Source organism: Limanda limanda, chromosome 20 (genome assembly GCF_963576545.1).
Source record: "Limanda limanda chromosome 20, fLimLim1.1, whole genome shotgun sequence".
NCBI classification, from domain to species: Eukaryota; Metazoa; Chordata; class Actinopteri; order Pleuronectiformes; family Pleuronectidae; genus Limanda; species Limanda limanda.
The window spans coordinates 13,432,134-13,448,092 of NC_083655.1; the positions used below are offsets into that span (position 1 = coordinate 13,432,134).

General features: G+C 41.9%; 1 protein-coding gene across 1 annotated transcript in view; it reads right to left on the reverse strand.

The window, feature by feature from the left end:
- Positions 1 to 15,959, reverse strand: part of ctnnd2a (catenin (cadherin-associated protein), delta 2a) — a 195,540-nt gene that overhangs the window by 100,503 nt on the left and 79,078 nt on the right. The window contains exon 10 of the mRNA XM_061094229.1: positions 11,600 to 11,773. Coding sequence (XP_060950212.1) covers positions 11,600 to 11,773 — 174 coding nt within the window. The remainder of the gene's footprint in view (positions 1 to 11,599; positions 11,774 to 15,959) is intronic.

Genomic DNA, 15,959 nt, shown 5'->3' on the forward strand with positions numbered 1-15,959 from the left:
ACAAGAGGCGAAGGAGGAGAGACAGAAGAGCTGCATAGAAACCAGAGCGTAAAGGAAAGGTAATGAAGCAGAGTTATTCTCATCAGAAGAGATCCCCAGTCTTTTTCTGTGCTCTTTAAACGGTGTCTGTGGTGTTTCTGCCTTTCTGAACGTCTCATTAGTGGCCGAGGCTTCGGCACCAGTATCTGTATCAGCACTCACATAGAGAGACCCGACATCCAAAGATGATGAACCTCAGAGCAAAAGGGGTGGTGGGGGACAAGAGGAGAGAGGGAAGACACGCACACAAAAAATGGCCTGTCAAATTATTTTTAGCGCCCGTGCTGTGACCACTGAATAGGGATGTCCTTGGGAAGAGGCCGAGAGGCTGAGGGAAGGAAATCACAAATAGAGAGAGATGGTAGAGGAGATACCCGAAAAGGGTCCTGCCAAATTACTCGTTAAGTCCATCCTTCTGTTTGCATAATATTTTCTTTCCTCGTCTTCTTCTCAGACCTTAAGTAAATGGAGAGCTGCTGAATTTATCATTTGCTCTGGTAATGGTGGAATCTGACTGATGACTTGACCTTTAGAGCGAATATAGCCTGGGAAAAGAAGAAAATCAACAAACATGCATGCATGTGGGCATGTATTTAACTGTGTGTAGGTGTATTATCGTGTTCCTTTCCTAGAGAGAAGTTTTCAAACATTTCTTCAACTTTTAAAGCAGTTGTGTCAGTCAGGGCTTTGGTTAAAGAATAGCTTTAGTTTCAGGGTTTAAGTTTAGCATGGAATTTAAAGTTTAAGTCTAACTTCAGCCCTGACTTTTAGCTGAAGTGTCTCTCCTTGCAGTGCTGGGGAACGGGGCAAACACACGCCGAGAACCCTATACACACATACACACACACAGAACAATTGGGTCGCTTAGGCTAAGTCTAGGTTGTCTAGCTACAAGCAATGACTCCAGTCTGATGTGTGTGAAAAACAGGTGAGGGGCTAATCCCAGCTTTCCAGTTTTCCAACTCACTAGTGGTCGCTGGTGGCCGGGGGCTGCCAACCTTCGATTAGAGGGTGTTTACCTTTTCAAATAAATATAAATGTGGGTTAGAGACATTCCAAATTGTTGTCACTATGTTAGGAATACGGTCCAAGATGGTTTGAAACTCTGGTTGGTGTTATAACCCAAATCATTATAAATTAGGTTATAAATGTGATATTAAAAAGTGACATAATTCACTTCACAGCTCATAAAACACATTTAGGTTTGCAGTTTCTTATTAAGGTTTGGTGTTACTGAATAACATGGAAACAAAAGGTCCTCACAAGTATTGTGAAACCAACTAACAAATGCAAGGGGTGTGTCTTTTCGAGCATGAGACAAACTCACAGCACTGTGTCATAAAGAATTAAACACATCATGAAACATGTGCACAAGCACACACATGTGCGTGCACCACTAACACACCTCACACCTGATGCTCTGGCGGCGTGAAATTGTGTTGGAGAGGAAATTAAAAAGGGCGGGTGTGTCTTTGTGTTGCTCTGCTTCGACGCAGAGTAAACAAATGGTGGCTGTGCTCCTGCTGGCGGATTAGCGATGGGAAGGGAAACTCTATTAGTCATTTGACACAGTGATACCCCAGCAATTAACCGGGCGAGGCCGAGGGGCCAGCTACTTTACAGCAGGGCTTACTTTTTTCTTTGCAGTGCTGAGTGGAGGCAGACGCTGAATGTTGGATTGTAGAAAAACAGGGCGATAGGAAGAGAGAGAAAAGCAAAGGGGATCAAACCAATCCTCTGAGCCTTCCATGGCCATCCTCTCTTCTCATTCTTGCATCTCTGCCTCCATTTCTTTCAATCCCTCTCCGTCTATCTCTCACTTTTACTCAATCGCTCCCCTCACCCTTGTCTTTGCCCTTTACTTCTTTCTGTCTCCATCTAGATGTGTCTCTCCCTACCCATGCCCCATCCATCTTTCTCTCTCAACCCATCCCTCTTGAAATCTTATCCTGCTCTCCTCTCTCTCGCTGTCGTTCACTCCCTCTCTGCTTGAAATGCACTTTTTTTCATCTGTCATCCTGTCTTCACAATCCATTCATTTCATGTTTTTCTCTCCTTTTCTTCTTCTAACACCCGTTCTATCCCTCTCTCTCTCTATTGTGGTTGTAGTAGACTATGTGATCAGAGCTGAGGACATGTCCTTTCTCTCGACACGCTTCGGCGCTCAGCACGATTACACAAAACCCTTCAGTACAGTCTCTCAATCTCCCTTCAAATACACGCACACACACAGACACACACACACACACACACACACACACACACACACACACACACACACACACACACACACACACACACACACACACACACACACACACACACACACACACACACACACACACACACACACACAAACATGCATTTACAAATATGCGAGTGATTGACATGGACTAAACATGCGTTCCTGTAACACATCTTTTTCTAATGCTTTGAGGTCAACAGCATGCACACACAACCTTGCCAAAAGCAACACACACACTTTCTGCCTGGATGTGGAGAGCAGTAAGGATTAGTTTCTCCCCCTGTTTATCCCTGGGAGAGCCTTCTGGCCAGCACACAGCTCTTGATGTTCCTGAGCTGGAAGCTCTCGAGGACATGCACACGCACACGCACACACACACACTTTTGTGCAGCTATCCTTCTTACGACTTTGCATCGACTATCATATGGTCATTCCAACCAAAACCTTATCCCCAAACATAACCAATTCATGTCCAACACCAACTTTAACCAAAATTCATATCTTAACCTTAACCAGGTCCTAAGAAACTATGGTCTGCCGCACAAGGACCAGGCTTTGGTCCACATGAGGTTTACTGGTCCTGATGAGGTCAGTAGTTTTGCTTAAAAGGGAACGAAAAGGAGCGTGGGCACATCACACACACACACACGCACACACTCAGACCACTCCATGTCCCTTAGACAGGAGCTCCAGGCCAGTGACTGATACTCAATGTTAAATGTTCATGACAATAGTAAAAAGTCTCATGAAGAATCATGAAGAGTGATACAATTCTATGGATTTGAACATATTTTCTGTATTCGAATATGTAGAAAAATCTAAGAATGTGAAGAGGAACATAGCCAGTACAAATCATGCTGCTATTTATAGTTCCTATACAGTATATAAAGTATATCAGACTCATGGGAAACATGGTGACTGTGACTGTGGTCTCACAAGAATTAGAATCTAGAGCCTTTCTGCACAGACTTTGCTTTTCCCTTGTTTTCACAGAGGTTGCCTTTTTCATTCATGCAGCTGAGTTGGATGTGACAGTGTTTATCACCCTGCGTGGTGCAATGTGCATTTCCTTTCCCCTGTGTTCTCTGCCGCTCGCCCACTGTATACTGAAATTAACTCGGCAGAAAATAGATGGCTTTCACACTTACGCTGATCGTGACTTTACAGGTCATTTACAAAGAGATAATAAAAATGTTGACAATGATAAACCGTGAATCAATGAATGAATAAATCAGGTTTAAGCAGTAGACGAGAGCTACTGTTTCCGTTTGATGAAGACAGTTGTTGTCAGAAGCTGTTTTTTGTGCTGACGTTAAATGTATCAGTGTGCTCTCCCAGGACAAAAACAAATCAACGTTTCCTCTCTGCAGTTATGAATTCATTATTGCTGATGAAACAGAGAATATGCTAATCATGTAAACTGAGACAGCACAGGACACGAGAATGATATTTGAATGTGTGTGATTCTGTGACAGCCCATATGCATATGTTCGTCACCTGTTTTGGTTGCCTTATGGATCTTAAATGTTCTATATTTTTATTTGCTAATTACTTTCTATATGAAATGTATTTCCATGTTCAGGACCCCAGGAGCACTAGAGGCACACCCATGTGTTTTCTTATGGTGATCCTTAAATAAACTAAACTAAACGTGGGTATGAACAGTTTTTGTGGAAACGAATGTGTGTTTTTGTTTATGACTGCACACGTTTTGCTTATGTGCAGAGTTTATGCGAGGATGGTGTCCAGTTACTGACACCACTTTAACATAAAACCTGCATTTAAGCGCCATATGTTTCCACAAGGGAGAGAAATTGTGCTGATCTGTAGAGTTAGTCAGATGCGTTGAGCTGGTAATTAAAGCTTTAAGAGGCATCAGCAGAAAGTCACTGTAAATACTGTGCAAGTTAAACCACATGGATTCAACTTTGGAACTCACTTGTATATTAAACTGAAGAGTGCCGTAGATCATTTCATGTCAAAGGTTGGTTTCACTGTTTGAAACAGGGGCAAGATTTAAGTTGTTCCTGTAACAGAGCAACACATCATTGAATATATTTTGAAAATTGTTCCTTTTTTAAGCACAGTGTGTAATTCAATTTTTTTTTCCAACAAATTGTCATATTTAGAATTTCTAGTAAGTGACAAGTTTCAAATTTCACACTGAAGCCAGTGTCCCCCTGGCCCTGGTTCCGCCTCTGGTTTGCAATCAAATTACTTGTCCTTTCCTTCCTAAATCAAAGTAGGATCAGACATTGTCTTTCAGTTTGATAGCTGGCTGCCGAGTGGCAGTCATAAACTGGGCATTTAACCAACACAAATGTTTTCACTGTGGAGTAAACAACACGTTATAATTAAGCTCCAATTCCCGATGCTTTGACTGGTGTTCAACAGACAGCAGGTTCATTAAGGGACCAACAGGATCACAGAGCGAGCTGGAATTGATCCTGGCCAAACAAACCTAATCTAACCATAGCCACAGACGGAGCCTGGTGAGAGACTCGTTTTTGTGACTGGGGGAAGGTGCTGGAGCCAATAGGTCAAACAATGCAACAAGTTGATTAAGGTCAACTGATGTAAGTCTATTTCCAAAGCTGGTTGTCAGGTGAAATAGTATGTTGGAAGGAAATATAATTATGTGACTTCTATGGAGTTTTTAAGGATTATTTTGCATTTTATTTACATTTCATTGAATTACACTGGCTGGTGGTATATTTCATGAAATGTACAGTTTACTTCAACTCTCACTCTCCTGCAGCAGGTGACATTTGCAACAATAAATATAGAGTCTCACATTTCTGAGCAAGTTTGGGACACTCCTCCTTCTATATCCGGCAAACAGTGATTCACGGAAAGTAACAACTGCTTTAATTGTCAGGATTTACCAATAAATGAGCAAAGCTTAGAGGCAAATGTAAGATATGACAGCCACATATGAGAAAAACTTGGCTTAGCTAAGGCGAGAATTCCAACTCAAAACGATGTAAACTACAATTTTGTGTTGCGATGACATGACAAATAAAGTCAATGCAAAGGTGTGAATAGATGGAAATTCTTGTCATCCATTTCCACGAGTCAGGGGCAAAGACTTGAGATTTTCAGTCAAGTGTCATGGCAAAGTCACACATGCATGAACGCAGCAGTGACAAACCGTGGTAGAGTGAATCTGAAGCTTGACTTCGCAAAGAGTTCAACTAGGTGAACTTTGACCCACTATACTCACCCGCATTTGGATAGGTGAGACCATGCTCTCATTTGTGTCGTTCGCCTCATTCTCTTCACCTGCTCAAGTTGAAGTATTTGAATTTGAGTGAACAATGCGCCTGACATACTTCCGCGAAAACCAATCAGTGTTGAGAAAGAAACTCACAGAAGACAGATCCTGGCACTTGTTCAAGCTAGCAGAGCATCAAACCTGTCCCCAGTCGACCTCAGGTAGCGCAGGGAACGGCAATCGTCCAACTGCGGTTCCTGGAAAGGACAGTGAAATTCCCCCAAGCTGTGTGCGCCTCCGAATGTTCTCCTAGACCCACACACAACAGCCCTGGCTTCTCCAGCATTTCCACAACAGGTACAAAGCGGCAATTGTGGTCAAGTCAGCAGCTTGCTCCTCTTCTCTTTTAATTGCATTACTCGAGTGAGTAAACACAAATGATCCTGCGGCCAAAACTCACATCTCGCATGGTGAGAACGCCGCATAATGATGATAGAAAAATGAGGCAGCTTAAGCTGATGCGAGTGGATTCTGCTGTGTTGCAAAGAGCGCAACAAAAAAGACAAAAAACACTTGTTTACATTTGAATATATATATTCTGTTTGTATAGTTTTCCATCTTCAATTAGCTTTGGTTAAGTATTGATTTGGTGTAAGGGTCATTCTGCAGCTCCTTTTTAAATTTGAGCACATTCCCTTCTAAAGGTCTCTGCACAGCCCTGCTCTCCTCCATCACCCGCGCTGTTCTGTCGCCTTCATTAGGAAAACAGATCTCATTAGAGAGGGAGCAGCACATTTAAAGGAGGAAGCAGATCGGTTTAATGGTTTGATGCAGAGCCTTCCTCATATTTCTTCTCTCCTTTTTGCTCTGTGTGTGTGTATGTGTGTTTGTGTGTGCGTGTGTGTTTGTGTGTGTGTGTGTGTGCGTGTGTGTGCGTGCACATTCACACTGGCAAAAAAAGACCTGTGTGACAGAGCTGCAACTTCAAACAGAAACAATCCTGCTTTGCTTTCGAGAAACAACAATTCCCACACACACACACACGCTTTGTTATGCTTACGTAAAACATTTAATTGCCGAAAAATAACGAGGAAGTGTGTTTATATTTCCTGTGATTCCTGCAGCCACACAGCCTCACAAGGAAACAAGGAAATTGAGACCATGGCAGAAGCTGCACTACTAACGGACAAAAAAATATCTGCAAACTTCAGAGCACGCAGAGCATTTATACTGACAACATGGAAAACCCACTTATGGACACATCAAGCCATTTGACATGTGTGTATTTACCTGTAAGACTAGATGTTACATTTGCATGTTTCTCCTGTTACTTTGTGATTCACTGAAATACTCGCGGGGATGGTGGATTGCATCGTGGCAAATGTAGTTTATAAGCCAATGGTTGAGAAATTTAAGTTTTTGAAAACATTCTGTCAGCTCTTCAGATTTTAGGTGGTTGCTTTAATTCTATGCCTAAGGTGTGCATTTTGCTTTTTCAAAACAAGTGATATCTACATGTGTGAATATATATCCTAAAATTACTTATATTATTATTATTACATATGTATAGGAACGGTTGACCTACAGTAAAGTTAAGAATGTCCAAGATGAGCAAAGCTTTTGGAGCGGGTGCAAAATGAAGCGCTGGTTCTGCCTGTCTGGCAGGTGATAAGGCATAAACACTTAAGTAGTGTTTCTGTCGTGCTGTTGTAAAATGTGAGCAGTAAATGCTACAAAAAGCAAATTCCCACCTTTTTTACATGCACATCAGTATCTGCCTCTGTTAAAGGTTGAGAAAATACAACCTTGTTTCACCAGAGCTTTTAGCGATTCCTGATTGTTGAAGAATTTGTGTCTGTCTCCCTCAAAGATACTGCAGGGAGTGATGTTAAACTACATAACGGCCCCTTATCAGTAGCAATAGCTCAACCTGGCTACTAGATGCACTGACAAATAGCCACGGCAGTGAATCTGCCCATTCGCACTGTCACCATCTGAGCTATGTGCGGGCCTGATGTTAAGCTATTAAAGAGAAAAGGTGCCACATCCATTTAGAGTCACTGTTATTCCCAGTGGTCAGAGTCATTAATATGGGCCAAGATAGCTCTCCATGACACATACTGTAAGGACAGGAGGTACAAAGGGAAAAGTGTAAGAGGGTGTAAGGGGTGGATGGAGGGAGAGACAGAGAAACAAAAGATTTCACTGCACATGCACAGTCCATTGAATTAGTGGCGACTATGACAGATGAGATAAAAGGAAAAACATCAGTGAAAGATAACAATACAGCTTTAGTATATAAAAGGAGACAGAACGTCTGAAGAAAGCAGAGGGAGAGAAAAATCCTTTAGTGAATTTAGAATGAGAACTATGTCAAAATCAGAAACCATGAAAGAAAGAATGAAAGGGAAGCATAACAAAGTGGAGGTTGATTTCAGAAACACACACAGTGTCACTTTGAAAGAATAAACAAATGTGTGAACCATGTCTCGAGGCGTTTTTTTTCTTTTCTTTCTTGCTGCGATTCGTCTTTGTAGCAGAATGCATGTGTGCTCTGGAGACACTGCGACCATGCAGGAATTATCGCTCCAAATAGGCCACATTAACCTGCAGTCCTCTGGGGCACTGGCCTGGATTAATCCGCCAATGAAACAGTGCGAGCCACTGCCTGCACACACGCAAAGTGCAAATACACACTCAGGCACACAATCATAATTGCAGTATTATAGTGCTGAACATAAAGGAAGAAGGGAACAGGGGGAGGGAGGAAGGAAAATCCAAACCAATGAACGAACTATCAAACTATGGTATAAACTAAGAAGATGGACTGATGGACGGATAGATGCGAAAAGTAGGAAGCATTGGAAACAAAGCAGACAGACAGATTAACCAATTGACAGTGTTCTAAACTGGACCTGACCGAATTAACGAGTGTGTTGTCAAACCGCTGTCTGCTGTGCTGTAAATAAACGTCAGCCGACTTCGAAAGAGTGCACATCTGTTTGTTTACGGCTGCTATGACTCGATGGAGGGGGCAGAGAGAGCTGTAGTCGAGAGTTAACACAAATCACAAGTTCCTGAAGAATATAAAGTAAATCTGTGACTAACCGCCGTTAATACACAAAGCAAGTGCAGACAGAGTAAATGATTGAGCACTTTTCTGATTGTAAACAGACCAAATTCCATTCAATGTGGAGTACAGTCTTGACCCCCCAGAGTGTCTGCTTAACATGCTTCCTCTTTATATTTGCTGGGCTTTCAAAGACTACTCGACTAGTTGACTATACAAAACATCTGGTTGACATCGGCCGTCTTTCATCTGTGGGTTTAGCACAGTGCAATATTGAAGCAGTGGCACCTTCACTATGCAGCAGGGGGTGGTGTTGTTATCGACATACAGCAAGAGCAACAGCCGTGCGACCATTTTCAGATCCTCGACTACAATCATCAGTGTATAAATCGTAAACCGAAAATCAATCGCTGCAACAGCAATACCAATGCTATGAGTAAACATGTCAAGCTACAACCACTTACAGCTAACACTAGTAGTAGCACCAGTTAGCGAGGAGAAGCGGCAACAAGTGGACCAAGAAGACCGACCACCATCGTAGAATTACTTTAACGTCCAATCAACAACCATAAAATGTCCTATCACTCTCTTTAACATTGACATATGTTGGAAAAAATAAATCTCCTGTGATTAATTTACTCCTTTTTGGGAATAGTTGACTACTACAAAAATGCAGAGGGCCTGTCCCTATTTCTCTCCATTTCACAATCAGTCCACAGCTTTAATAAAAACAAGTGACACTTGAATCGGTTTTGTTCTACCATGCTGCCATCTATTGAGAGATAAGTCTCCAGTCATGTGCACTCATTGAACTGCAAGTTTCTTGTTTAAATAAGGTGGAATTAGACTGACACTGCATCGTACATAGACCAACTGACTACAACCTTGCTAACTTTGAAGTGAAATACCAAACGTCTTCTTTCTCTTTCCACCCAAATGACTTATGGCACTAATTACATTGATCCATGCCAGCTTAATGAACCAATAATGTGAGGCTGCCATTGCCAAGAAAAAGGCACTATGACGTAATTAATGACTTATCACTAACTGTGTCAGCAGAGCTCTTATCAGTTCATTATGTGCCACCACTCTGTGCATTATGAATCCTTATTACACCCTCTCCTGGTCACGCTACATGCGATTCACATGACTTTTAGAACATGCTGTGCTTAGACGAGGCTTCAATTCAACGGCCCAGTGGCTCCAAGGTGCTGTTTGTCTTCAGTGTGTGTTGATTTACCGCTGCGGTTATGCGGACCGAGCACAGCACGGTGAAAAAAAGCCTCACGCTGATACACGATTTACCTCAAACAAAATGAGACTATCTATGAAAATACTGTATCATAACAGCAGAAGCATACTGCTATCCTCAAGTGTTGCAATTAGATGTACAACGTATAATCCACGGTGTATTGATTTTTCTAGCTGCTGTGCAAATTTCCTTTGTGAGTTTTCCTATACCCATCTATTGAAAGTACAAATACATGGCACAGTAAATTAAAGATAACACCTTTGAAGAACACTCGTTTTATTACTCCCTGCTTGCAAGAAGACAATCCTATCACTATATACACTGTTCAGAAGTTTCCCCGACACTAATCAAAGCAGTAACTCACAATAATAAAAGCAAACCCAATCGCCCCTTGACTCTGAAATATGCTTCAAAAGCTGTGCCACACGTTTCAAGGCAATTCTCATTCTAGAACTGATCAAGTCAAACACTGGTCTGGATATTTACTGCTGTGATTCTGACCCAAATGCTAATGATAGCTATTAAGGCGAGGCTGTTTAATGACATCGAGGGAGCTGTGAACGTTGCGTGACCGACTTGGGTGTTTTCGTGTGGGTAAGATACGGTAATGGGATTAACATGGCGTACCTAAACCCACATTGAGATAAGCTCAATGAGGCTCTATTAAAAACACACAGCTGGCAACAATGGAGCTCTGAGGGGAGCGGATGTATCACTGTGTGCGTCTTATCAAAAATTAACTGGAATTCATTCTCAAATGGAAAAACCAGATGATTCGATGGAGGTCTTGACTCCACTCCTATGTTGTGTGGTGGAAGCTTCCAGTGATGCGGCAAACAGGTGTTACTAAATCCTTTTGTGTAAGCTGCAGTTTTACAAAGTACAATAAAAGAGGAGTAAACAAAACAGAGACCTGCTTCTTATAGTTTCCTACAGTTTTAGACTAAACAACATACATTTATATAATTTATTATTTTAAGCAGAGTAACAAGCAAACAAATTCCCATCTTTACATTCCATAATGTATTTTAAGTTATGTGAGTGTAAAGAGTTCTTTGTCTCTAAGTTCACTATTTTGAGAGTTGACCCCGCCTCTCGCACAATGTCAGCTGGGATTGGCTCCAGCACCCCCCTCGACCCCCAAAAGGACAAGATGTATAGATGATGGATGGATGGATTTCCCAGGGGCTGGATTGGTTGGTGGAAGTTTGCAGGACGTGCTACCCAGCATAAAGAAGCCTTCACCAAACCAAGTAAATAACATCCATGCTATTTAAAGCTAACGAAACATAATATCTCAAGAGTATTATTAGACCTCACGTGGTAATAAATTGTCCTCATTAGTGTTGTTGCATCTATACATCACATAAACCTGCCACTGGGCAAGTGAGGAAATTAACATGAGGGAAACACATGCTGTGTGGCTGACACTGTGAAGTAAAGGTGCTAATGAACCATATTTAGCCTCCACATACAAGCTTGTCTCAGCTCTAGTTTGTATACAGGCAGATTTCAGCCATACTGTTATAATCGTTGTTGTTTTCCTCCAGTGTCGTACGACAAGGACACAAGAATGTGCCAAAGTCTTTAAAATCTGATCAGTTACAAGACGCATTTTGTGTTTAAAAATACTACAAAAGTAAGATATAAATAAGATGATTTTCGTTTTCATTGGTGTAAAACATTGAAAAATGCAAAGCAAACAGGACATCAAAGTGAATAAAACGGCTTGATACTAGAATGAAACAGCATAGATGTAGATCATAGCAAGGGCCTTACCGGTGTTGTTGCGATAGGAGCCTGTGTCCGGCCCCTGGCTCTGGCTGAGGCTCCTCATGGGGCCCTTGTTGTGATAGACACGTTCTTCATAGATGGGATCTATGTGGTGTTCTGGGGACCCCAAGGGCCGAAGGGGCTCCTGACTATGCTGACTACTGTAGGAGCCACGAGAGCCTGGAGAAAAGAGAGAAGGAGAAAAACGATGAAAGGAGGACACAAGGAGAGAGAATGACAGAGAGTGGACAAATGTATGAGAGGTTGTTATGAGAAAGAGATTAGATAAAGTAGGGAGCTACAGAGGAACTAATCACGTGAGTTTTACAGAGTCATGGACCGAGGGAAGGAAAGGAGGGAGGGAAGATGAAGTACAATTTCAGGTAGAATGGGAGGGCAGTGATACAAACAACACAGGATGGAAAAGGTGAATCCAGATATAAAGACTGCGAAGAAGTAAATTAGGACAATTGAATGTGGCAGAATAAGCACCAAAGAAAAAATGAAGGAAAAAAAAGTGACAGTTGTGCAGTTGAAGTGATAAAACAATGATGAGGAAAAAACAGCAACACTAGTTGGTGAGTGTGTGTACTAACAAAGTGAGAACATTTTTGGATAAACAGGACATTTTGCCCAGTCCTCACAAAACAATCTAAAGGTTGGCAGTGCAGTCTAACATTGTCAAAGCAGAAAATGGCAATTAGTTGTGTGTCGTGTGTGTGTGTACATACAGTTGTACTTCTTCCAGTTTGAGTTGTAGAAGTACCAGAGTAAGTGGGAACATTTTGGGACAAGGAAGACAATGCGGTTGAGTTTAGTGTCAGAGTTTGGCATTTAGCTGTGATGGTTAAGGTTAGCTGGTGGCTGGGCTCAGCCTTAGAGATAGGGTAATGAGCTCAGACATCCGCAGGGAGCTGGGAGCAGAACCGCTGCTCCTGCATGTCGAAAGGGGACAATTGTGGTGGTTCAGACAGGGTGCCTCCCGGACGTCTTCCGATTGAGGTTTACCAGGCAAGCCCTACAGGGGGAGACCCTGGTGTAGATCTAGTAGTCGCTGGAGGGTATTTATATATCCCATCTTAGCTGGGAACACCACGAGATCCCCCAGGAAGAGCTGGAAAGCATAGCTAAGGAGAGGGCTGTCTGTGATACCCAACTTGACCATCTATCTCAGCTGATGGATGGATGGATGGATGGATGGATGATTAGGATAACGGACTAGGGAATGCAATATATAAAATTGTCCTCACTCAGTACAGGAATGTGTGTGTGTGTGTGTGTGTGTGTGTGTGTGTGTGTGTGTGTGTGTGTGTGTGTGTGTGTGTGTGTGTGTGTGTGTGTGTGTGTGTGTGTGTGTGTGTGTGTGTGTGTGTGTGTGTGTGTGTGTGCGTGTGTGTGTGTGACAGTATGGAACGGATGAGCTAGAGATGCACCAAATCAGAGCTCATCAAAAAAATGACAGAAAAATAGTGACACATGAGGTAGGAGGAAATAGACAAGGATCGAGGGAGAAGGGGCAAAAAAAAGAAAAGAAAAGAAAAGAAGAGAGCCTCTCTGTTTCATTTTTTTAATCTCCACGGACCACATTGCTGGTTGTCAGCTATAAAATAATGAGATGCAGTGTCCCCCCCTCTTGCTCTGCGTTTGGCAGGAATCCCACAGACACGGGGCAGGGAAGTCATTGACAGCAGGCATTTGTTCATTACACAGCAGAACAAATGTAAGGCAGGAGCCTCTGTATGAAAATGAAAATTAGGAGAGAGGAGGAAAATAAGGAGGTGGAGAGTCAGGGTACGAGAAGGCGAGTCAGCGATGCATTGGTGGCACGACAGGAGATAAAGTGAAAAGACGTGCACACAGTCGTATAGTCTTAGAAAGCAATGAGTGATGAAGAGAAAGAGAGCCTGTCCAGTGGAGCTAATGTCGTATCATATCGCATTAGTTGCGTGCCAAGGATTTTCCAGTGGATGAAGGGGAAAAGTGTAGCGCTCAGTCTCGGATTCAAACCTCCTTGTGTGTCCAGCATCAAGTTAACACAGTCGAAGCCCCCTCGACCTTTCAGATCATATCAGAAATCAATGCATGAGTGGCACTCAGCCGTGCTGTAGCTTTTTGTTGCAGCTTAGCACCGGTGTCTATTTCTTGTCCTGGCTGTCCAACAAAACTGTCAAGGCCAAAAGAGTGTTATAAAGATGAATCAGAGCAAGTACTCGCACAGAAATACGCAGTAGGGATCTATTATCCTAAACCGTCTTTGTAGAATAGTCTTTGAGGTAGGGTGATGCAAGCAGCCTGGGGTAAGAACAAGAGCCTGGTCGCACTTGGTGTACTCTGGAATAGTGAGTGACACGACTCTAGTTTGCCTGCCTTGATCATGACTGTGGCGATAGCTTTTCCTGCAACTGTGTCCTCCATTTGTTCACAGTGTGTTCAAATGACTGGTCCGTTAACTTGCCCAGCCATAAAAAAAAAAAAAAAGGGTTATATTATTTTATATTTAAATATGTACACAGTTGCATACTTTTTTTTAATGTTCATATTGTACACTATTGTGATTTTTTTTGCCTATTTATGTATATATATATATACACTTATATTATATGTAATATACTGCAATTTAGGATACAATGTAGAATTTTTACCCATTTATGTACATAAATTACATTTATAGACCAATTTTATTATTATTATTATTATTATTATCTTACCGTATATTATCTAAAGCTGCAAGCAGACAAAGCAAACATCAAGAAAAGAGGGAATGAGAATTAGGGATTGAGGTAAAAAAAAGAGAAAATGGTGATGGAGAGAAGTGGGGAAGAGGACAAAAATGGAGAAGGGAGGGAGCTTTAAGTTTGGACATTAAGGCACATATTGAGCTCATTTGAAATGAGGTTAATGACAGCGATGGTCAGAATATGCATGAAGGACTGCTAATTAGAGTCATGGACACACCCATTAACAGCATGACTCATCCCGACTCTCCCTCCTCCTTCCATTCCTTTTGTCTTTGAAGCCGTGGTGATTCAGATTTATTTCTTTATTCAGTTATTTTTTGAATCACTAGGGCCCACTCATCGAAGTGCTGACCTCTTTCTTTCAAAGGAAGAGGGAACTTTAAGAAGGGAAGACAGAATGTTGCGCAGGGGGGAACAAAATAAAGATGTCCTCCTATGATGTTTCATTCAATAAAATATTTACACAAGACAACAAAATGTAAAAGGCAAAAAAAAAAAACACTCCCTGGTCCCTTGATAGCTCAAAGTCCTGTGGTTTTCAGAAAAAAAAGGAAACCGAATATTGCCTAAATTAAAAATCTAAATAAAAACACAACTGATATCCTGTTTCTATTTGATTCTCTCTTCACACTGTGTTAAAGCATCTACTGTAATTTCACAGGCAGGCAGGTTTAGAATAGGCCATGCACTTTGATGTCCAAGTGATCCCTGCTGCAACCGAGGCTCCATTGTCAACCACCGTTCACCACCTATCAAACCATATCTAAGTTTTAATCACTAATAACTTTTTATCATATCTATTTGCTCAAAGAGGCTGAGTCATTCGTTTTCCCCGGCTGTGACAACATTGACACAAGGTGGATTGTATCGCTCAGCGCCGCTCAGGAAAGAGAAGGGGAATTTCTTTTTTTAGGTGATTTCGGTTTCACACAGCACGGCTTCACTCTAGAGTAGTTGCTGTAGAGATGCTAAGTACCACTTCAAACAGGCTACTCAGATAAAATGTACCGGGCTTTTTTTTCCAGGAGAATGTCACCCACTGGGAATAATCAAACATCAAACTAACAGGGACTACAAATAGTTCTTTGTTTGTCCAGTTTTCGAAACACGGTGAGCAAAATAAATTACAGTCAATCGCAGGGAAGTATTTGAAAGCAAATTTACAGGATTGATTAGTTGTCCACAGCATGGCCAAGCTCATCAGAGTAAATTCTGATAATCATATGACCAAGGTCTGCTTGTTTTAGTTACAGTCTGAGATCTGTCAGAAACGAATCAATCCTGCTCAGTCATTCAATTAAAGTCTTCAGGAAAGATGACACTCATCAACCACATCGCTGCCCTGCTCATATCTGGCATGTGCGTCTTTGGTTAGATCAGAGTACATCATGCATTGAGATCAGATGGTTCAGACCTTATTTGGAGGAGAAGTGGGCCATGGGTGACCATATTCTTTTCACACGTCTTTCCTGGGTCGCACTGAGGGACTATCTATTCTGACATACTTTTTCTTGATTTCCGAAAGACTAGGCACAGAAAGTGCTGCTGCCTCCCACTGGTTAAGGACAACATTGCATTTGGTCCTTCCAAAACTGAAATGATAACCAGGATTTATTGCATATAGAGCA